The sequence below is a fragment of the Vespa velutina genome, chromosome 4, assembly GCF_912470025.1.
Source record: "Vespa velutina chromosome 4, iVesVel2.1, whole genome shotgun sequence".
NCBI lineage: Eukaryota > Metazoa > Arthropoda > Insecta > Hymenoptera > Vespidae > Vespa > Vespa velutina.
The window spans coordinates 8,605,505-8,630,081 of record NC_062191.1 but is presented as its reverse complement, the minus strand read 5'-3'; the positions used below and the strand labels follow the sequence as shown (position 1 = coordinate 8,630,081).

Here is a 24,577-nt window from a genome sequence, read left to right as displayed (position 1 = left end):
AATGCTTTCCATTCGTTTATGACCGTATTCGTTAATCTGAAAAATTCAACGGACATTCTTCTTAAGAGAAAACACCGTGGAAAACTCTAACAGAGGCGGTTCCACGAGGTAAACACGATCGTAGCTTCGTGTAACCGAGCATCGTGACACGAGTACTAAGATTTCGCTATGACACTGTCACGGGAAACCGATGTATTACAACATTATATCGATCGAGATCGTACCTTCGAGCGAGCAAAGAGAAGAGAAGGTATATGGATGGAGCCGTATATTCTACGATGATCGATAGATCAACCGATAATTATAGTAATTTCGATGGATTCAAGGATTCGAGTGCTCGAAGAATTGATTACGTCGTTGACTATAAGCGTGATATAAAAATGATATTTCACAAATTTACATAACGCTTTAGATAAAGAAGAAATTATTTTTTCTTTTTATTTTTATTATATTTATTAATGCTAACACATACAAACACGCACACACATGTACATAGAAAATTTCTGAAGGAAAGATGTGTACTGTTCGATATTTACGCGTCGACTGTCTATTGAAAATTCACTTTTCGAAGAAAACCAGTCTTCGATTTAAGCGACGACCGGTCGTCGTCCTTTATATTTTTGTTAGTTTTTCTTTTTTCTTTTTCTTTTTTTTCTATACCTCCTCCAGTGTCACGCACTATTAATTACATGACCGTTCTCTGATTCAAGTTAACCGCACGGCCGCTGTTACACGCCAGCACGCATAACGTTAATCGTGCCAACGCTCTCTGCTCTATTACGATAATTCCTTCATTGTAATTGTAAAACGAGGGAGTGTAACGAGTCACGGAAGGCCAACCCTCTTTGATGTACGCATTATACTTTAGATCACGGTCGAGTTCCGATTGACAGCACGTAAACACATCTCTATGTGTGCTATTTTAAATGACAAATCAGACCTATTTAGATAAAGATAAAAGATTCCTAAGAGGATGTATAAAAAAATAAAAAAGAAATAATAAATCGAATAATCGACCGACTAAATTTAATATCACATTATATATGAGTCACGATTTATTCGAGATGCTAGTTTCAAAAAGTACTTTTCATTCTCACTCACACGAAGTTGTCAAATAATGAAATATCATCTACGGAACACTTGCCACTTGTCACATTTTATACATTTGTTCATTCATTCGTTTCTTTTTTTTTCTTTTCGCGTAACAAATAAAAAATCAGTTCAAACAATCAATATATATATATATATATATATATATATATATATATATATATATATTTCGTCGTTTTCTATTCTAATAACACATCAATGAAATAAATTCAATATTTTCTCTTTTATTTTTCATCCGTTTATCTCTATTTCGTATTCACTGTTATCATAATCTAAAGACGTAAGAAGCGTTGTGTTCCGTACTGCGGAACGTCGAGCGAGTGACTGAAGACCCGGCTTATTCGAGAAGTTGGTCTTCCGTCAAGAAGGTAACGCTTCTAGGCTCAACATGCTTCGAGCTTCGCGCTACGAACTCTGTTGGCCGATGCCTTCGAAGGACTGATATCTGGGTCGAACCCCTCCACGAGGAACGACGACTTTGTAAACGTATATATATATATATATATATATATATATATATATATATATATACATATACATATATATATATATATCTTTTCTTTGTAACGCTCGCGCTGCACCAATGTGCGATGCTCTTCGCATGGAAAAGCCTGCGAAAGAAGTTGTTGGGCTATAGCGTGCTGCAAGACACGAGAGATGGTCCTCCCATCAGGAAATTCGAATTGATCAGCAATCGCTCGACTGGAGCGAACTCCTTTCAACTCTCGAATTCCTGTCTGTCTTTTGTATGGGGTAAGTTTGGTCTCATTCGTGAAAGGATGAATCAATCGAAAGGATGGATCAATTCGATGCATTTTTCTCTTTATTTGAACAGTTTTTTTGTTTCTTTTTTTATTTTCTTCCATTTCTTTGACATAAATCGAGAAATAATTACATTCAATGTCGATGACCAGTTTATAGTGAAACCTGTTTCTTTTTTTTTTTTATTTTCATTTTTTTCTCTTTTAAATTTATAAAATGTCAAATGAAAGAAAATAAAACAGTTTTATATCGGCATTCTTTAAAAATGGAATATGTTTTTTATCACTGTCTCGCTTTTCCCCTTAAAATATATGATATTAAAATTGTAAAATTCATTCTTCCGTAATAAATATTTTTTTTTTAATTAAACAGTGTTGTTGAGACCAGTCTAATATCCGTATTAGAAGTCTCGATTGGAATGTACATTCGAGAATGCGAAAGGAGACTTTTAGAACGGACTCTAACACGACAGTCCACTTGCATTAGAAACTTTTCTTTCCATTCGAGAATCGTCTAGTGAATCTATGAAAAAAGAAATCAAACGAAACGAGTTGTTCGTATTCAATCCGAATTGATAAGAGGTATAATTTTACGAAAAATCTAACGCGATGCGTTAGGTTTGTCCATCTGTCTCTTGATTCTTTCAATTTTCAATGTTAATTCGAATTTCACATTAATTACTTATTTTTCTATCACGGAATCGAAATAATAAATATATCGTTATTATAAAGCTGATCAAAACGTTGATAAAAATGAGCGAGAAAGTATATTTCTTGCGTGTTTCAATTAAAGGAAAAATTCTATGTTCCGCGAATTTCCGCTAATTTCGATTTTATTACAATATTTACATTCTTTTCAAGATAAATAACTAAGTATAGAATACATTATGAACTCTAACGAATTTTCTCGCAAATACGTTGCACCATTGTTGATATTCTTTTCCTTCTTAAAGGAAAAAAAGAAAGAAATAGGAAAGAACAAGAAATAACAAGAATAAGAAAATGACGGTAAGCAATTAACACGTTGAACACGTCTGAAGGATAATACATCGTGTAATTTTCTGACCGTTGAAATTTTCATACTTAGTAATTCTGCTTAGACGCTGAGCAAAGATAATTCTACGAATGGCGTGAGACGAATCGCGTTTTCGAAAAGAACGCTTATAAGTAGAAGAGAAACAGAGGGAGAGAGAGAGAGAGAGAGAGAGAGAGAGAAAATAGCGATGCAAAAATTGTAGAAATCGTTGGCGAAGGGTTGCCATAAGTTTCCACTGGCGACAGCCGGTTAATGGCTCTTACCATAGTCTCTATATGTGTGTGTGTGTGTATGTGTATATATATGTATGTATGTAAGTATGCGTGTATGTATGTATGTATATATGTATGTATGTATATATGTATGTATGTATGTATGTACATATGTATATATAGGCAAAGGTAGATGATCGAGGGGTAAGAAGAAAGATATAAGGAAGAAGCTACGATGAAAGAAAAAGGCGTAGTTAGTGCGTGGGCGTGTGGATATCCGCGATTCCCTTGAAACAACAATGCCGAGACGATGGTCGTGAGTACACCGAGCAATGAAGTAGAAATCGGAACCGGAAGGGGGAGGAAAAGTCGGAAGCGATTGCTCCTAATTTTTTTTCTCATTATCATCATTATTTTCGTTCGATGGAAGGAAATATAAAAAGAATAAAGAAGTTCTTCAATGTAGTTAATTTATGTGAAATTTCAAAGTCGGGAGGTGGTTTTTTCGAAAGAGAGAAAGAGAGAGAGAGAGAGAGAGAAAGAGAGAGAGAAGGAAAGAAAAAAAGAAAGAGAGATCACTGATTTTTTTTATAATTATGATAAGAAATAAAAAAAAGTTTCCGCACGGCTTACGTATGATCGACTTTCGAATCGTTTTTAATCATTTCCGCGACGAGAGTCTCGTTGGAAAGTACAGATGCGAATGTCGGGCATACGTTATTTTTATGCACCGTCTTGTGATCTTACGATCTCACCGGAGGATCAATGTAATATTTTATTATCGATGTAAATATGTATGTGTATATGGTTTTTCGAAATCATATCTACAAGATATAATTAATATAATAATAATTTGCAAATTACGTTCTTGCTCGAAACGGTTATTCCCAATTGAATTGATTTTTACGATTAACTGTTAACTATTAATATCTAATATTATGATACGAGATAAATTATTATATTATAACTAACGTTTTCGAAAGTTTTTTCTTTTCTTTTTTTTTTTTTTTTTTTTCTATAGAAAAACTGTTAACGTGATTCGATGCCAACGCCTTTTGGGTGGGGTTCTTACAAAAGATACGAGTTTCGGTTTACCCGGTTATGGACCTTCGTAACGGACGAAGCACCTGTCGGCCAAAGGAAACGAGCGATTACGCCTTGGAACCCTCAAAAAGGGCTCCCACGATACAATACAGGTTTCTCCTTCGATGACGACCCTCCTCATTTTTCTTCCCGTACTTATGTATACTTTTCGAAATACGTGAGACCGTTCCACTCTTCAAATTTGATTCATCGTCGTAACCGGAAATTATTTTCAGATATCATTTATGTTATTTAAAAAAATTAATGAGAACGCAAGTAAGACGCAATTTTTTTCTTTTTAAATTTTTTTTCTTTCAATTAAAAATGATTAATTTCTTTACAAATTATTGTTAAACAATAGTTGTTATAATTGATTGATTAGATAGATAAATTGTTCGTTCAATTTCTTTGTGTTATTAGAGATAGCGTGTTTTCATCAAATCATCAAGTGACAATCAAGACATTTTTCCAACCGGAAGAACGAGATAACAACCTCCGAGATTAAAAGAGAAAGAGAAAGAGAGAGAGAGAGAGAGAGAGAGAGAGAGAGAAAGAGAGAGAGAGAAAGAGAGAGAGAGAAAGAAAGAAATAGAGGAAGCTACTAAGCAAATTCCCACGTTCCTACGTACGAAGAAGACCTTACGGCCTCCATCTTTCTCTTCTTTTTAACTTCACGGAATAACGATACAATCATTGATGATTTAGAAACCTCGATGAAGAATGAAGCCGAGTATCATGCGTCGAGTATCATACATGCGTGTAAAATGGAAAAGCGAGCGGAGAGTCGGCGAATGTTAATCAGCTTCTACATGATAAACTGTTAGCCATTACGCGGACTGTCTCTACCTTATACTCGTTACTAATTTAGCAGAACGTAGTTATGTATATATATATATATATATATATATATATATATAATTTATAAAAGAATATTTATGCGAAATATATGATAACTCTCTTTAAAATAAAAATTCAAAAAATTTCAAATACAAACGATGCTCTTTAAATAATAATTTTACACACAAATATAATATAGAATATATACATGTTATACATATATATATATATATATATATATATATACATATATATATATACATATAAACTTACACAAAGTATAAGAAATATTACAAAAATTCTTATAAAACAATTCGAACATAATAGCAACAGATAATTCTCAATTTCTTTTTTTTTTTATAACCATAATACAGTTGGAAAGATTATACAAATTGAATTTTTAATTTAGATAATTTTAATTTCAGAAGGTAATGCAAACATTTCATTGTTTTAACTGGTCTAACTGTATTCCATTGAAACTTTTGAATCCTTGCACTGGACAATAGAAGCTACACCCGCCTAATTGTAAGATCGACTCTGTTTAACCTCGGGGACATACTCGGTAGGGCTTCTTTCAGTCGTTGTAGGAAACACGATCCCACTTCCGTTCTTGGAACATTTCAAACAATTCAACTAATGACAAGACACGCTTCAAGTACTTACTTTCAAACAATTTTTTTTCCTTTTTTCTTTTTTCTTTTTAATGCGAATTTTCCACACGAAAAGCGAACGCCACGCGTAATTTTTTTTTTTTCCACGCGTCGATACGTGGCCGAAAGATTGAAGCAGAAGAAAAAGAAAAAAAAAAGTGTCCGAACAATTTACGCTCGTCTTACTTTATAAGGTCGCCATTCTTACCGGAAAGACCGGTCTAAGATCTTGTAGGATCTTGGAAAATTCTTCACGATTCTATCACGGTTCTTTTTCTCAACTTTTCTCGGACGACATTTTCCTTTTTTCTTTTTTCTTTCTCTATCTCTCTCTCTCTCTTTCTCTCTCTCTAAGTACGTTGCGTATATATGTACAAATCGCTTCGAGAGCAAGTGAAATCGAAATCGTTTCGATATCGCCCTGGATACTTTCGCTCGTGACAATTACGTAACGGGAAAAATGTTCTTTCCTTGAAGAATATAGATTAAAATTCTACGATGGTCATTCTTAGAGTTAATAAAGTAACTAGAGTTAGTATAACAATTTCCTAAGGATTTGAATATTTTCTCATTGTTTATTTTTCTTTGTTTTTTCGTCTAAAAAAATCAATCTTTAAATTGATCGCCATAAATTTTGAAAAATAAAATTATTAGAATCGTATATTTCACGATATATATATATATATATATATATATATATATATATATATATATATATATACAGACACACGCATACATATGTAGATATATCTCAGTTTCACCTCGAAACAATGACTTTTCTCATGAAGTAAAGATTTATGACGTTCTATCAAACGGAGAAAGTACGAAATAGGCGATACAATAACATTGATGACGTTTTGATCAAATGTATGTATGTATGTATGTATACACATATGTAATTAAGTATATACACAGTAATCCTAGGAAGAAGATTCACGAGAAAATTTCGGCTAGACGTTGAGAAGTCAGTAAGAGATAAGTATCATACTGCCGATCTTGTATTAGCAATTCAAAGGAGCTTCCGGTCTGTATCGTGGCACGCACGAAGTGAAGGTGTTACTTCCAATAGATATCTAAAAACAAGTTACTTGAACTCGAAAAACTTAAAGAAGGTCTAAAAGCATCGATTCACAAGTTATATAAATATTTTTTATTTATTTCCATTGGGATAAATAAAAAATAAAAATAACTTCCCAAGTAATTTTATGCTCTAATTAATTTATCCTTTTTTCTATTCTCCTTACATCCCTCTTCTCACCTTCTCATCCCTTATATTATCTATCTATGAAATTTCGTTATTAGAATATAATCGTTATGGACGTGAATACACTATAAATCTGTCGGGTACATGCATTATCTTTTGTTATACAGAGTCATTTATATGTACGAGAATATTTCGATAAATTTGAGAATATAATATTTTGTATTATACAAAAATTGTATAGAGGAGGAACATTGTGCGTATGGATTATCAAATTTATCACACGTATAGAAGTATGTATTAACGATATTGTATAATTAAAGTATTTTTAATTATACGGATCATTTTATAACGTCTTTTTTAACTAAAGTTTATCAGTATAATTCATAATTATTGCACAGTATAATATCATTTAATAATCTTTTGATAGAGAGAAAAACAGATTTAACGAGTACGTACTACGTCATATCTTGTAAATTACTAGCAAATCATAGATCGCATTTGTTCTCATCAATCCTTATTTTTGCTATTTCCATTTTTTTCTTCTTCTTTTTTTTTTTTTTTTTTAATTCGAACGGATGCATCGTTCAAGCGAAGTAAAAGTCTCGGTTCAATCGATAAAATGAACACAGAGCTTTCCACGGTTAATAATTACCACTTGTTGGAATGTCGGTGAGGTTTCGCCATATTTTTTTTTTTTTTTTTTATTTTTTTTTTACATATAGAGAAATCTACTTACTTACGATTAATTTTCTTTTTTTTTTTGTTCTTTTTCTTTTTTTTTTTTTTTTTTTTTTTTAACTCGGATTGTAAAAGGATAGAAAAGATGACATAGGAAGAGAAATAAGAAGATTAAATTTCTTGCGAAGTACCGACGTTTGACAGGCCGAGGGCGTACACGAGTTCTCCTATACGGCGATGCGCCTCGTGCACGCACCCATGATACGCGGAACGAGTTTTGTTTACAATCACTGTGGCTCGTAAATTACGTCAGCGTGTTTGAGGCAGCGAAATGTCGTACGAGAAGCGTCTACGTGAATGAAGAATGTTCTCGACTAGAAAAAAAGAAAAGAAAAAAAAAAAAAAAAAGAAAATAAATAAAATCAAGAACGTGACTTTTCCGAAGTAACGATAGCATTTCGATTTTTATTTATTGCTATAAACAAAAACCGCGATAAAGGAGCGATCGTTTCGAAGAATTGTTTTTTTACTCTAACGAGTACGAATCAATTAGATATACTTGTTCCTTTTCTTTTCTTTTTTCTTTTGTTTAGAAATGAACACCAACACGTGAGAAGACTTTTTTTTTTTTTTTAGATAAGATTAGTAAATAAATAAACATGCACTTATGTTTCTTGTTTTAAAGAACATATAAAGAAAGATGATTGTTCTTTCTAAATTACCGTTATTTGTCGTGTAATATTTGTAAATTTGACTTATTGTCAACTAGAGCCCTCTTGGTTTTCAATAGAACAATGAGCTGCCGTGACCGAGCCTTTTATCGGATTTGTGCACGAACAAAAGCGAATTGACCGATATATATGTATATAAACACACAACTATACGTGAGGTAAATATGTACTAGCCGCTTAAGTATATACACATATATATGTACTCACGTTTGCTGAGAATATAAAATGACTCGGTGGTGCTTGTTGCCCCCTCAAAACATGAAAATGAAAAAGAAAAGAAAGAAGAGACACTTTCTTTTCATTGGACGTGACGTTTTTGTTCGATCTTTTTTTTTCTTTTTTTTTTTTTTTTTAGATATGTGACACATCATTAATTTCTCATCGAAATTCATGGTATTTTGCGTCAAAGTATATTTTCAAAGTAATGAAGTAGAAAAAATGATTTACATGATAGTTCTTAAATAATCTGATATACAGTTGAGATTAAACGATTTAAACTTCCTTATCGAGAAAAGAGAAATTGAATAATTAAACTTTTTCTGTTTAACAAGCAAACTAATGTTTCTCAAAGTCGATTTATTTTTTTTTTTACTCATTAAAGAATATGTCAATTATCTGAAGACTCTTCCGAATGGATAGGAAACATCTTTGAAAGTTATGTTCAAATGTGAAAGTAAGAGTTTTGTGGTAGAAGAAACGTTGAGAATGTATAGACAAACCGGTCATAAATGGTATTCTTTCTATCTCTTTTGTCATAAGCAACGAGATGACAACACCATGCAGGAAGTAACTACATATATTTTACAGGGCTACGAAACCCTTCGAGTGGAAATCCAACACTATTGATAATTCCAAAGTCGGAGAAAAAAAGAAACTAAAAAGAAGAGAAGAGGTATATCGAACGATGGAATTTATTCTTTTAGAGTTTAATAGAATATAGTACGAATTTTTACGAAAATATATATACGAATAGTTACAAAGATTTTCCAAATGATTTTCATTGTTTTCGTTTTCTCAGTTCTAATTTACCAAAACAACCCTCTAAATGATATTATTTTACATCCCTTGCTTTGACATTTCATAAATTAGTAAAAATCTTTAATAATAATAATAATAATAATAATAATTTAGCGATAACGAGAATCAGTAATTATTTTCACCATATTACAGATGTAATTCTATTAGCTTTCTTTAAAAATTAACGATTCTCTGGATAAATATATATATATATGTAAGTGTGTGTATGTGTGTATGTGTGTGTGTGTACATACTTATATTTCCGAAGACTTCTATAAACAACTCTTCCATTTCGCATAGATTCCGTAATGGATTAATCTCAATGGTACGCATTTTCTCCATTACGTGCCTTTTCATTTTTCCGCTTGACCGAGATATTTTTGAGAAGAATATAAAAATGAAAGAAATGTTCTTCTGGTCTTTCGGGATGGTATCAATTCGAAATGATCATTTGGGATCAACGATTAACAACGATCAAGTTAGAAATTATAACGGGTCGAAAAGATATGGAGCAAATGTAACGAGGTAAGCTAGGTTAACGCCTAGTGTAAATTACGTTTCCAGTGAGTGGTCATATGTGCTGGCCAATGCCTTCGTTCTTCTTCCTCTCTTTCTCTTTTCCCATTCAGTGTATATATAAGAAAGGAAGGTACGTGCGAATATGTGCAAATAAGTAGAAACATTGGAATAAGATCTATGGTCTTTGATCTCTCTTTTCTTCTCTTCTTTTTTTTTTCTCACATAGCTATCGGATATTTGATTATATTTTTCGTAAATATATTTCTATAAAAATTTGATAATGAAATAATCCAACGAGTCGAATAATCTTAATATGTAATACATTTTCTGTTTTTAATGGGATACAAGATAAGAAAGAGAGAGAGAGAGAGAGAGAGAGAGAGAGAGAGAGAGCGAGAGAGATGATTTCGAGAATATGTTGAATCGGGGTCGAGAGGTCGAAGTCGATTTCGAAATAACGGTGAAACGAGCCGTCGAGTCTCAAAGAAGCGTTCATTGATAGTCCTGCGTTTGTAGGGAAAGGAACATCCCGATGATAATTCTGAATTCCTCGATTACTCGGTGCATCTGACGAAAGTATCGAGCTATTCAGGCATCGCTGCTTACAAACGGCTTCGTAATTACGCCAAGAATATAATAACGTGTCGATCTATCGCGCCGTTTCGATCTACGCGATTCTTCGTCTTGAAAACTAATTGTAAGATACCTTCTCCTCTCCGTTGTTCTTTTCTCGCGTTTAATCAGATTTCTTTTTCACTTTTTTTTTTGTTCTTTTTCTTTTTTTTTTTTTTTCATTTAATTGCTTTAAAATCGATTTAAATAAAAAGAAAAAAAGAAAAGGAAAGAAAAGCAAACGGCGAAAAGTAATCGTGGATAATGAGATATTTGTCTGATATGTATCCAAAAATAAAATCAATCTCAATCTTGAAAAAAAAATTCGATAAGGAGGATTATAAATCGTTAAACAAAAAAGAATTTAAACAAATGCTATTTGATTTACAATTAAATACGTGGAATGACGACATAAAGTGACGATGCGTTGAACACATCGCGATCTTCAACAGTGAATGTCGTCGAGGAAATATCAAGGTCGTTTTAATAATGTCACGAAGTAAAGTCCGGTGAGACGTCATACGTGTTAAAATCTCTCGAAAGTGTCGAAAACAGCATCGACAACTTCGGAGAACCGTTGTTTCGCTTTATTTCCGCGAGATATACATTTTGTACGAACAAGTTCGAAAAGTTAAATTACAGAATTATAATGATAATAACATATGGGATCTTTATACCACCCACGGTGTCTCCTTGGATACCGTATGAATAGATTATACTGAAATTCGTTCGAGTGCGATGACTCTTTGAAAAGATATAAAAAAAAAATATAATAAAAGAAGAAAAAGAATAAAGTTTGTTCAAATAAAAGCTCATTGTCAGTATAGATAATTAATGGAAAAGATATAATAATAAGTAAAGTTATAATAACAAAAAAAAAAAGAAAATACTGATTGCGTAAATAATTCGAGTAACATAACAGGTCGTAATAGAATCGATTCATTAAGGCGATCAAAATATGATACAATATAACGTAACAGTAATTAAAAAAAAAAAAAAAAAAAAAAAAAAAAAAAAAAAAAAAAAAAAAAAAAGAGAGAAAGAAAGAAATCCATTTGATAATTTCCTTCTGTTTTCCTTAATCTTTTTTTCTCAGGACCAATCTTATACATCGTCCTATCGAAGAAATCATAGGTTTGCTTTCCGCAACCTATACATTATCAAGAGATATTTTAAATTATTGTTATAATCAACTACTATTGCTGACTCATACCATGCCGCTCCTTTTTTTTATAACTCTCTCTCTCTCTCTCTCTCTCTCTCTCTCTCTCTTTCTTTTTTTTTTTATAGCACTCGTACTAATTTCCACGCGTGCGATCGCGTTACCTCATCCAAGATATGTAGGTCTGTATATGTGTTAGAGATTAATTGCACAAGATCCAACGACGGATCTGAGACAGATGACCTTCATACGATTACGTTCCATAAGAAAAGTCTTCGTGAATCGATACTTACCCGTTACGACTATACGATAAATATGAATGTCTTGTATGAACTATGAAGTGTTTATCTTGAATAGATCATTTCGAATACTTAATGTACCAACTACTTCATCTCTACTGTGTTTATACAGACGAGGATGTATACGAGAGAGAGAGAGAGAGAGAGAGAGAGAGAGAGAGAGAGAGAGAGAGAGAGAGAGAGAGAGAGAGAGAGAGAGAGAGAGATCAATAGTGCAATAGTAATAATCAGATACAATAAAATATTATTAAAGCAAGTTATATTAAAGGAAATAAATTAAAAAAAAAAAAAAGAAAAAAAAACAGAGAAAAGAAAAAAACAAAAGAAAAAATCAGACAAAAGAAAGAAAAGAAAAAACTGAATTAATTATCTAAGATAAAAGTATGTAGAGATAACTCAATAACAAAATACGCATGCATATCTAATGCAAGGTATAAAATAAAAAAGAGAAAGATATGTCATACAGAGGAAAGGAATGTTAAGGTGGGACAAGGACGTTCATTCGCGGTCTCGTTTATTCAGTGAAACGAATCGACTTGATGTTCCTCGAGTGCTTTCAGAATAATTCAAATATTTCGATACGCTCGAAAGAGTAGGAAAGACGAGCTTGCTTTCTCTTTTCCCGGTTTTTTCACGCGATTTTCGCGGAAGTTATATTACGCCCACGGTCGGAGAGTTCCTCCGATGGAGTTTCTTTCGATGGAAAGAAATTTCATTTAATGCCGGCGCGGGAATATGTTAGAATTATACGTGGATACGAATGCTATTATTGAGCTATGTAAAAAGTAGGAGGAGTTAGGATAAAAGCTATTATGAACGTACGGATGCCAAGATGCGTACGTAAATCTAAAGGTAAGGTACAATAAATATAGATACATACATATATATAAGTACAATATGTATAAGTACGTATCTCTTGTGTCTTATAACTAGTTGTGTAAGTATAAGTATTTAGATTTCCGCTGGCATGTCGCTTATGTTTATATTTTTCGCGAAAGCTTATGATACTTTTAATAATAGCATTGATAAGTTAATTGAGTTTTGGCCTTTTAAAAATTTTAAATGTCCCTATGCGAGGATTAAGAAATATAGATAAAGATAATGTCGACTTATAAAAGGTGAAATTAATTAGTGAGTATAGAAAATTTCGCTTACCGATCTGATGTACTTTCCGATCATATCAGCTAATTGAGGTGCTCTGTTCGTGTGTAGAGGAAGTCTAACGCCAGAGGAAATTTGCAACACGCACACACCTGCCCTGGGTGAGCTTATCGAGACGATATCTTCGAGTGGTAACGTTTCTAATATAATTAAGTCGCCATTTGTTGTTCGTTTTATTAATCGGAGACCATGATGCGAGACCGCGACATGTTGCGTTTCCGGATGTTGCGGACCGATCTTTAAACGTTTGGAAATAAGTTTTCGTGATATTTTAATTCGATTATGAAAAAAATAATAGATACTTACCGAAACTGGAAATATTCGAGCGAAGTATAAGGGCCACTGTTTCGCCATATCAACGATATTTTTCTTAATAGTGATCTTGTGTTGAGTACTTTGAAGATTGTCCAATGTAACACCATAATTGTCGAGCATTTTGAGCATATTTTGACGATCTTCCTTAGTGATTCTGATACTCGACGTAGCCAGGACGTCATAAGCCACTTGACAAAAAACTAAGTGAAGAGCCAATGGACTATTCAAGGTTTCATTGGGTGCGAAAACTTCTTTTTTTACTCTTAACGTCCAACTTACTCTATTGTAAGTGAAATGGGCTGATGACGTTTGAGGATATAATTTTGTGTTTACCACTTCTTGAACTTTTTCGATTTCAGGTTTGTCAGGGGGAGGTAATACTGGTCTGAGAAATTCTGGCCATTCTTCGATCTCGATCCTTTCCATTTTATCAGTACGATGAGTCGACGCAACGCTAGATCTTCTGTCGACTTCTCTATCCAATTTCTTGAAGCTTTGTCGAGCTGCCGAAAATGATTCCCTTGTATTAGGAACGACTCCAAAATCCCTTGGTGATGGCATTCCAAAACTATCCCTAGATTTTGGTGATACGTCTCGGGTCATACCGAAAGGATCCCTTTTAGGACTGGTACTTTCGAAAACATCCCTAGAATATTTTGGATCAAAGATATCAGAGTTCAAGTCTCGACGAGAGTCGAAATCTGATATTCGATCCCTAGTACTAGCCAAATCTGTACTATCCTTTCCATAAAAGTCCTTGGATTTTTGATCTTGCGACGATCGAGATTTATCAAAGTCATTTCTATATTCATGATTTTCCCTTAAGTGTTGCTGAGAAGTGAAAATGTCTCTACTTTGGCTAAACATGTCACGTTGATTCTTTGGAAAATGATCGAAAGAATCAGAATCTGGAGATGTTCTGAAGGACTCTCGTGTTTTAGGTTCTATCGGTGCGGGTGGTGACTTTGGTTGTGGTACTCCAGATTGACTATATGAATTAAATAATTAAATATTTTAATTTCACGCGTTTTCAATGAATAATCAAAAGATTATATTTGTTAAATACCTATTGCTGTACACGCTTCCACCTCGTGGACTAGGTGGCTGTGGTGGTGTAATTGGAGGAGGTGGTGGTACTGGTCTTTCCATTCTTTCAATTTGTGTTCTAACTACTTGAGCTTGTGTCATCATATCGGTCGTACCTTTGGATGTTACGCTTTGAGTATCGTCAGCTGTGGAAGCGTAATCATCCCATCTACCACCTTTATAAGTTACCAAAATTATTATGAATTAATCAAACGATTATACATTATATGTATTATATAAAAAACGAGAACAAAATTTACACACACACACACACACACATATATATATATATATTACCTAATTGTTGTTCCAACAAAAGTTTTCGATTGTCCTCTAATCTCTTCACTTTACCATCCTCTCGTGGCAAGGCAGGCTTTTCTGTAGTTTTTGTAGATCGGACACTGTGATTTGCCGTTACCTTTTCGAGTCTTTGTCTCATCTCTGAACTCAATTTAAGTTTTCCTATACTGCCTGGTGATGGTCTTTGTGCACCTATTTCTAAACTGGATCTATAAAATATATATTTGTATCATAAAAGAATTGATTAAAGATATTAATTATATATGAATTATATCGAACTTACTTGGATTTCTTTTTCTTTTTTTCTCCCTCTTCTTTATGTCCATTCTCATGTCTGTTAACAACACCACTCGATGGATGAACAACCATAGTTCGTTCCTCGTTCCCAACGATATTCTCAATTTCAAATTCCTCCCATTCGACGGTACCTTCGGCGACCGGTTCAACGTCATTTTGTTGAAACTCCTGATAATGCGGTGTTATTTTTCTTTGTTGCTGTTGCTGGCGCATTTTAAATTCTATGAAACTATCTTGGCTTTGATTTTCGTTAGAATCACTTGGCGGAGGCCACCTGAAAGGAAATGTAATAAATTAAAAATGGTTTGTAAATTACTTTTTTGTTTTGTTTTTTTTGTTTTTTTTTAATTTTGACAGTTGCGATGCGATGTCTTCTAACCTCCATTTTCCTATGCGTACTGTTTTGGCTCTTCCATAAGGATCCAAGAAGGGTCTAGATTCGGAAGGATCATGTGATTCAAGAGGCGGTGGCATAGGTGGAGGCGGTGGGACACCTTTGTTGTTACTTGAATTTGATAAATTGCTATCTACGCTGCTTTTTCTATTTTTCAATTCACTAAGAACATTTGTGAAATTGTTTTGTACGTTGCTCTTGTTAGAGCTCGATCTTTTGACATCGGTTGATGCTGAGGATTTTCTATCCACTAATTTCTTCTCATTACTGATCTTACGTGCTCCATATTCCATGCTAATCTTTCTAGCAACTTCGGTATTTTTTCTATCTGGACTTTGAGGTCTATGAATCTGAGCTTTTACCGTCATAGTTTCCTGACGTTGATTATTTTGTATTGATTGCGACGGACTTCCTCGTTTTTCTGTCGACCAAAGTTCACCATCTTCTGGCTCTCGAAAAGAAACCTAATCGAATTAAAATTTATTTTTTCGATTAAAAATTAAATAATAACGATTTATATTATGAAGAAATAAATTTGTGATCCATAGAAAGAAATGAAAAATTACAGTTTGGATAATTGAAAGTTATTATATAAACGATGATGATATTACACATTCGTTTTCGTATGTGCATAATCGCAACACCATGTACCACTGGAAGTCATGTTAAAATTTTCACTAGGAAAATCACACTTAAGTATATAATCCTGTGCGATCGCCCGTTTAAGCATGATGTATCGCTTTGATGACACTGACCATAGAGGACGATTCTATCTGTTAGATGAAATCTGTAGATACCTTTGAATTGCGTCCTATAGAATCATTGGGCCCCATTTGGGCACTGTTTTGGGGGGCTGGGAGGACAAGATTCATGCTGGAAGGGCCCGTAGGTAACACCATGCCCTGGAAACACACACCCATGCCGCAAACGCGGCTAAGAAACCCAAAGGATCGACAGAAAGAGTGTCCATCCTTAAGAATTACCGCGAAAACGATCACAATTTGTTATTGGATGACAGCTGCAGTGGTCGTGTTAGTGATAGTTACATGGTGACGTGAAAACTTGTGAAATATGAGACACGTGATTTCATACTAAAATATTTGTGATAGTATATACATGCAAGCTTCTCTTTCGAGGTTAACCGTATTATACACGTGATTGTTTTGTGCAAATATAACGTGATATGTATATTTATATATATATCTATATATATATATATATATAGAAGTTTTTAAACCGAAGCTGTCAAAAGTATTCATTGTCATTCGAACAATATTCTAGATGATTTGCGTGTAAAGAATTGCAGCAAGTGTTTAGAGATTGAAAAAATAACATAATTGGAGGACACAGAAGAAATATCGTTATTTTTTTGATAGCACTTTCTCACCGGTTGTTGCGAGGAATTCTGTGGGCTTTGGACTAGTAATTGTTGAAGCGCCTGATTTTGAGCTAAAAGTTGTTGCTGTATTTGAATATTTTGCGCCATCGCACTCTGTAGGAAAGCCCTTTGGAGATTCTGTTGATAAGCTAACATTTCGTTGTTCTGATTTGGTGGTGAGTTCGGATATTGTGGAAGACTTAGTCCTTGCATGCTGTAAATAGGAATCGGCATAAATCCAGGATTCATGTTTAAATTTGTATTTTGAGCAGGTGGGATCTGTTGTGGTGGGCTGAACATCGGCATCATCATTGGTGGTGACATTACGCCTGGTGCTATTGGACTAAAGTTGAAGGCCGCATTTTGATTAGGAATATCCATATTACCACCACCACCTTTTATCTTTTTGCTCAAAATATTAGCCGTCAGACTTTTCTCTCCAATATTTCCAATCATATTACTGATAAAATCTTGAACACTTCTCGCAATTTTCTTTTCTTTTATACTTTTTTCTATCATCAATCCGTCAAATGAGTTTTTATTGCTCGTACCCTTGATGCTTGCTGCGAGACTTCTAGCATCAGAAAGCTCGTCAAGATTTCCATCCAAAACTGGCATAAATAATTCGTCGAGAAATTGATCAACGTCCGACGCTTGGCTAGGTACTCTAACTCGTCTTACGTGCGACGCCAATGAAGGTGCTTCGCTAGTGTCGGACATTGCTGACGATTTCACACCATATTCGCTTTTCTCGATGTAAGCACGACTCGATTGGCTACCCGGTAGAGCACGTTTGCCTGAAAGTCAATAGTACAGTTAATTATACGTGATCTAATTTAGTATGTCGTTGACTTAATCAAAGATTTACCAGGATATTGAGATTTAATAAATCTAGTTTGCGATCGAATGTAACTGCTTTTATCATCTTCGGATCGACCAGTTTGACTGACCGATTGTATATCAGGATACTCAAAATCGATTGTAAGATCTTCTTCCTCAACGATATTTGGTTCTGTTATCCTTGTTATTCTACTGTATTTTCTTTCCTGTGCAACTTCATTCCTTGTCATGTATTCAGCATTGGTGACCGTAGATGTTTCGCCTATTCTTTCGAGACTGTGATAACGCTCATTTAATTTCGAAGAAGAAAGACCAAGATCAGCGAGTTTGTTAGGTGGTATCACCACTTCGGGTTGAAGCAAGTTGTCTAAGCTTCGACTTCGTTGCTTTTCTTTTTCGAAGTAACGATCGTTTAGGGCGGACTTTCTAGATAATCCGGTCTCCGTCGTTGTCTCTAAGATCGCTTCGTGAGATTGCTTTCTTGCCTTTATAGGGACAAATCATTCCACTTAATTTGTTAACGCAATTCGATTTCTAACATTTTAATCGAGCAAAGAGACAAATTTATTGAATTCTTACGATCATTAATCTTTTTCCTCACTGATATTTTTTCTTGTTTTATTATATAATACTTACTGGCGGTTTTGAAACTGGTGGTTGTGGTGGTGGTACCGCCGGACGTCTCGGTGACTGAATTTCCGGTTCAACCGGCTTATCCACAACTTTCGGTACGGATTTCCTTTCAAGTGGTTGGAAGGTTTTCAAAACTGGTGTCTCTATTTCTTGCTCCAACTCTCTAATTACTTGTGCATGCTGAAATAAGGTTTATTAGCACGTTTTAATGTTGTTTGAATAATCAATTTGTAACTTTCACGGATTTTTAGATGTAAGACTTACGTCTCTTTTTTTAATAGGAGGATAACTGTTCTTTCGTTGTTCAAGGAACATGTGTTTAGCTGCTGGGAATGCCGGTGCCAATTCCATTTCTGAAATTAAGTCAAGAACATAATCGCAACCGTTAGTTTCGGTTACGATAGCATCAGGACCGTCTAATTGATTCCAAAGCGTAATGGTCCAACCAGTATTGTCAACCCCATGATTTTGTACTGCGAGATTAGCTAATTCCTCGCACGTTGTCCAAGAATCAACGGCGCACGTTGTCGTTTCACCTATTATTAAATTTGTATATTCCAATTTTTTTAACGAAACTTAAAATATACATTTATACGTATCAATTTGTTTTATATTTTACCATCATAGAATCCAACGTTGAGAGCCATGTTTACTCGGTTCCTGTTTGCTCGCCACTCCAAGACACATGGTGGATAATTTCTTGGTACATGTTGAACGATTTGTTGATTGTTACTCATTATTCGAAATACAGTTCTTTCACCTTGAAGAAGCTTACGTTGACAATAAGCTTTATAACCGTCGTAAGCATGATCGGACACATATCTATGAGTAAAAAATATTGATTGCGAGATATTTAAAAACAATTGAGAAATTAACAAATTCAACAAGAAAAAAAAAAGGAAGAAGAGAGTACTTACTTGAGTAAATATTTGAATAGAGTAACGCTGGGTTGAAATGCTGACAAACAATTGGATAACAGAAGCCATCCTCTTTCTTTATTAGCATCATTTTCGTTCTTCCATGTTTGATTGGCTAATTGACAAAGTATTTCATCCCTTAACTTTTCATTAACGATTCCTTTATTAACGATATAATCGCCTAAAGCCTGTTCCCTTTTTCCACTTAAATTATTCTCATTCATGAAACGAAGTATCATTTTGAAAATCATCAAGGAGTCCGTATAATCTTGATCTCTAGCCTTCGTAAGAAACGGTGTTTTTATGGGTTCTCTTTTCATACCAAAAATATGACTCTTGAAGTAAATATTGGTGTACTTCGAAAATTGATGTTGATCGATATCAGATGGCAAGGCATACGTGTGCGGCATGGAGATCACTTGACCCACTACTTTCAAAAGATTTCTTTCCGTATGAGTCGGTTGCCAATCTGCAAAAGAATAATTATTATAAATAATAAGCGGATTACGTGAACGTGAATAGTTAATTGAAAGTAATGAAAATTAATTGAAAGAGTTTTAAAAGAATAGTAATAGTAGTAGTAGTAAGAGTAGTAGTAGTAGTAGTAAAAGTAGTAGTAGTACTAGTAGTAGTAGAAACGATAGTAGAAAAGGCTGAAATCATAGACAATCGTTCATATGGAAATAGAAATGAAGGAAAAAGAAATTATTGTGAATAATCAGTCAATTAATTCTCTTCAATGCGTACCGTCAAGCTTACTGTAAATGAACGCAAGTTCGGCAGGAATTTCGAGATGATTAACACCGGCTACGGCTCTTGATGCTCTCTCTTGTTCCTCCCTTTGCTGTTTAGCCTTAGCACGTTCCTTGCTTGCTCTCTCGATTTCAGCTCTCTTAGCCATTTCTTCCTTCAGAACTTTGAACTTCTCGCGTTGCTTCTTACCTCTGTAGAGTTTCTGAGCTATTAAAACGCCCTTTTTAAGAGCACTGAACATCTTTCTCTCACGATATCCACGATAAGCAGCTTGAATTATTACTGCGCTCCTGGAAACGTTCAGAAATCTTCTCCTAGCTAAGAAACCACGCGTGTATCTATAAAACAAAACGTTTCCAATGAAGAATCATCGTTCGCTTGAAAGTCAAATTGACTTGAGTTTATGGTATTTTTATTTTTCTCTTCCCCCCCCTCCCCCCCCCCCCCGGCCCCGCCTAGCTTACCTTTGAACGGTAATAGCTGCTCTTTCCAAGATCAAAGCCCTGTTATATTCCAAAGTTCTTTCCAAGGATTCTCGTAGAAAAACACGAGTTAATCCAAGCTGGTATTGAGATTGGGCTTCTTTTGGCGCTGCTTTGTCTAATATTATCCTACATAATTCCTTGTTTGGTGCACCTCTGGGTAAATGCGTGGTTACCAAATATCTGTATCTATCAACGAAATGACCGAACAACAGACGAACTGGATAACCTGTCTTTCTGATTCGAATTGTTTCTAACATGCCGGTGTAACGTAATTGTTCAAGAACACAAGGCATGTCGAATTTCATTGGTGCTTTTTCTGTATTTGGTTTAATACACCTGACGAACCATGGATTGCATCTGTTAATCGATGTGAAATGAGAAGTATTAGATGAACAAGCGACAAGATAAAAGACAAAGGTAAATGTCATATTTTAAAAGAAGTATAATCTTACTGTGACATAGAATCCAAAAGTTGTTGAAGACTGTCGTGAAATCTAGCTGACACGGTAGGCGTTCTTGGTTTCATTGTGACGAATCGACCATTGGGTTTATTCACAGTTTTGTTAGCCTCGTGCGTAGTTCTTACATGTTGAAACATTTTACTAACCATCTAATGAATATAATCGATTATTAACATATTAAAAGATATAGAAAATTTAATATCATTCACGTAATACACTTACCGATATTTTACTGCTAATCAATAATTCTACAACGTCTGCTCTGAGGGTATCTCTGTTTTTATCTAAAAATCCTTCGACGTTATACCAAACTTGTCCAGCATAATGTTTAATCGCATATTCCGCGGAATTCATTCTTGGTCTTGAATACAATTCGCTCAAAGCATGATTATAGTGACACTTTTCTAAGAAGGAAAGATCCGTCGCTTTGGGAAAATTACTTTCGTCATCTAATAAATGAAGAATACCAACTGGTTTCTTAGCGATAAGATGTATCACTGGCAGATTATCCTGTTATCATAAATTTCTTAATTATCGTCTTTTGAAGACGAGTTAATTATATCTTATTGTAAAAAGGAATAAATATTTTATTCTTACGGTATATGTAATGGTTGTCCAATCGATCTTTTCCTTAGCATATTCTTGCTGTTCCAATTTGAAAATATGTTTGTTGAAATAAAATTGAAGATTCTCGTTCGCGTAATTAATACATAATTGTTCGAAGCTATTTTCAGCAAAATTTTCGAAACCGAATATATCGAGGATGGAAATAGCAGCTGTTTGTTTCGTTCCTTTATAAACTATATGATTAACGCGTGCTACGAGCCATGAAAAAAGTGAACTGTACAAAGCTTTTGCAAAAGCGTCTCTCGCGTCGAGAGCTTGATCGATGTTCAAAGCGGTGAAAACTTTCTCGTTTCTTGCCTCCTAAAATCACGAAGAAATTCTTTTTTTATCCATACAGTTAATTTTATTTTAATTAAAAATTTTAATTTAAGTCAAAACTCACAGTAGTTTTTGTGGTGAGTGCTCTAATGATACCATCGGTACTGATTTGAAGAAGATGAGCAGCCCAACGTATTTCGGCATCCGAACCAACTTCGACACCTTCTTGACCATGTCTCATTTGTTTACGATGGAAATAAACATTACCGAGATGTAATACACTAGCTAGGATCTTAAAAATTGTGTCCTGTTCTTCAGACGTGAAACCTAAGACTTGCATCGCCGAGAGAAGAGCTTTGAAATCTTGAGTATCGCTTTTGCCATCGATCTCACAGTTCCCACCCTTTTAAAATTTAAAAATAAAATAAATAATATTTTGAATGAACTCGCGAAATATTATAAATTTATAATGATTTAAATAAAATTAATTTGATCCGTATTATACCTGATTCAAATAAAAATATTTATCCGGTGTAAGTAATCCATATTTATCCCTGAGTTGTTGATCGAGCCCAGCTAAAAGCTCATAGAAAACGTGATAATTTCTTTCCTCTGAGGCTTGTGTGACTATTCTACTTTTCTCTAAAAGATATTGGGTTATCCTGCCGCCTACTATGACACCGCTAAAAATATGATCGAATGAACGATGTAAAGTTGATTCAACCAAAAGATTGATAAGACATAGAAATATCAGTAATGATACTCACTCTCTAAAATGAACCTCTAAATATTTTCCAAATCTACTGCTGTTGTCGTTTCTCGGTGTTTTCGCATTCCCAAAGCTTTCCAGTAACGGCGTCGCCTCGAGAATTTGTTCCGTGACCAGATTGTTAGGTGCACGGTTCACGGCCGCTAAATACTGCATCACCAGTTTCGTCGATTCCGTTTTTCCTGAACCGGATTCTCCGGAAATGACGACGACTTGATTGGCACTAGCGTTGTTGGCTGCAGTTACCTGACTATAAGCCGAAGATCCTACAGCAAAGAGATGCCTACAAAAGAAACAATAAAATGATTAACGAATTAAATCAATAGATATATAAGCTACCTATCAGTTTACTTCTCTCGTTTCATTTATTGGCTCATTTAACCGGAAAATAGTATTATCGTAAAATTCACGATAGAGCCTTTTTCCATTGTGTTACTCATATCGAAAAATTCAATTAAGACGATCGATCGATCGATACTTACGGCGGCAACGTGCCAAGAATCCGGCCTTCATAAAGTTTCACCTGGTCCAGACCGTAAATGTCGAACATTTTGTACGGATTTACAGCGACGAGAATGCTGCCCGTGTAAGTCTGTGGTTATTACGAATAAACATTAATAAACCAAAAAAAAAAAAAAAAAAAAGAAAAAAATAACATATAGGTTCAACATACAAAAATCGATTTTTTTTTAAGATTTAAAACTTACATAAATTAGTTCCTTATCATAACGGATCTTCAAATTCCATAATAACGACGCCTCGTTAAGGTCACTGGAATTTTAATTTCGTATAAGTAGAGAGAAATCGATCGATTATTACGATGTATATAAGTACACTACGTTACGAGATATATAAGTATGCATGTATATACATATAAAATAGTAAATGGTCATAAAAACTTACGACAACTGAATCATATCTTCGACGCCATTTTGTCCGAGATCTTGCCTCGGTCTCACTCCGCTTAGATTTGTCAGGGTGAATATCTGCGGCTACAATCAATACGTGTTTCTTTAATAGATCATCCTTGATCGTCATTCGAACATTTCAATTTTGGCGATGCTAGCGGCATCGCGATAACATCAAAATTCATTGTGTCATGTTACTCCTACGCAATGTTACTGTAAACCGGTGAACCGGGTTTTAATAATTTCTCCGTAACCTTGACTTTGATTTCGTTAATTCCGTATGAAATTCCCGCTTCTTTTTTTTGTATCCTGAATAATTCCTATATTTTTAAGGATCCTTTCAATCTTCTTAAGCAAATCGGTTAGTTAATCTTATTAGTCTAAGATAACATCGTTTATTCTTTATTTCAACTAATTTTTTATTTCCAATATAATTGCATAGAGAAGAAGAGAGAGAAAGATAATTATCGAATTAAACTAATACAGGTTATCAAAATCCTTTTACTCTCTCATTCTATTTCTCGACTCATTTAGCTGAGAAATAGTTTTATCGACATATTTTATATTAACATGTTTTTTTCATTATTCCTTTTGATTTTTTTCATTAAATTTATAAATAAAATTTCCTGAAGTTGTACTGCCTTACTTCGTACACCTTCGTGGAACTTTCATGACAGTGTCTTTCTTCACGGCACTTTTTACCACGTTTTCTCGATAACTACAACCCAGCCTCTCCCTCAAAAGAAAGAGAGAGAAAGAGACAGAGAGACAGAGAAGCAGAGAGACAGAGAGAGAGAGAGAGAGAGAGAGAGAGAGAGAGAGAGAGAGAGAGAGAGAGAGAGAGAGAGAGAGAGAGAGAGAGAGAGAGAATGTCAGGCAAAAAAAGGAAGATTTGTGCGAATTCACATAAGACGCGAGAGCCACTCACGTGAGACCTAACCGGATACCGGCCTGCTTGAGTTTGTAGTTGCAATTCCATTGGCGTCGAGCTCATTCCAGTGCATGTTTGTAATATAATGTATGTAGGATTCAACCGCGAAAAAATATTAGTCTCTCTCATTTTCTCGGCCGACAAGCTACACCA

General features: G+C 34.4%; 1 protein-coding gene across 4 annotated transcripts in view; it reads right to left on the bottom strand.

Moving 5' to 3' along the window:
• The window catches only part of LOC124948704 (unconventional myosin-XV), a 51,300-nt gene that overhangs the window by 11,473 nt on the left and 15,250 nt on the right, over positions 1-24,577 (bottom strand). For 3 of the 4 annotated variants that reach the window (XM_047492709.1, XM_047492711.1, XM_047492710.1), the window contains 24 exons: positions 23,489-23,577; positions 23,293-23,356; positions 23,068-23,177; positions 22,584-22,868; positions 22,322-22,499; positions 21,941-22,219; positions 21,529-21,858; positions 21,154-21,441; positions 20,923-21,080; positions 20,450-20,827; positions 19,980-20,323; positions 19,233-19,701; positions 18,935-19,137; positions 18,580-18,851; positions 18,319-18,495; positions 17,711-18,167; positions 16,852-17,639; positions 16,262-16,366; positions 15,450-15,928; positions 15,057-15,344; positions 14,771-14,982; positions 14,454-14,649; positions 13,379-14,375; positions 13,067-13,309 (listed from right to left, as the gene is read on the bottom strand). In XM_047492709.1, coding sequence (XP_047348665.1) covers positions 13,067-13,309; positions 13,379-14,375; positions 14,454-14,649; positions 14,771-14,982; positions 15,057-15,344; positions 15,450-15,928; positions 16,262-16,366; positions 16,852-17,639; positions 17,711-18,167; positions 18,319-18,495; positions 18,580-18,851; positions 18,935-19,137; positions 19,233-19,701; positions 19,980-20,323; positions 20,450-20,827; positions 20,923-21,080; positions 21,154-21,441; positions 21,529-21,858; positions 21,941-22,219; positions 22,322-22,499; positions 22,584-22,868; positions 23,068-23,177; positions 23,293-23,356; positions 23,489-23,577 — 7,389 coding nt within the window. The remainder of the gene's footprint in view (positions 1-13,066; positions 13,310-13,378; positions 14,376-14,453; positions 14,650-14,770; positions 14,983-15,056; positions 15,345-15,449; positions 15,929-16,261; positions 16,367-16,851; positions 17,640-17,710; positions 18,168-18,318; positions 18,496-18,579; positions 18,852-18,934; positions 19,138-19,232; positions 19,702-19,979; positions 20,324-20,449; positions 20,828-20,922; positions 21,081-21,153; positions 21,442-21,528; positions 21,859-21,940; positions 22,220-22,321; positions 22,500-22,583; positions 22,869-23,067; positions 23,178-23,292; positions 23,357-23,488; positions 23,578-24,577) is intronic. The other variant, XM_047492712.1, reaches the window with a different exon arrangement.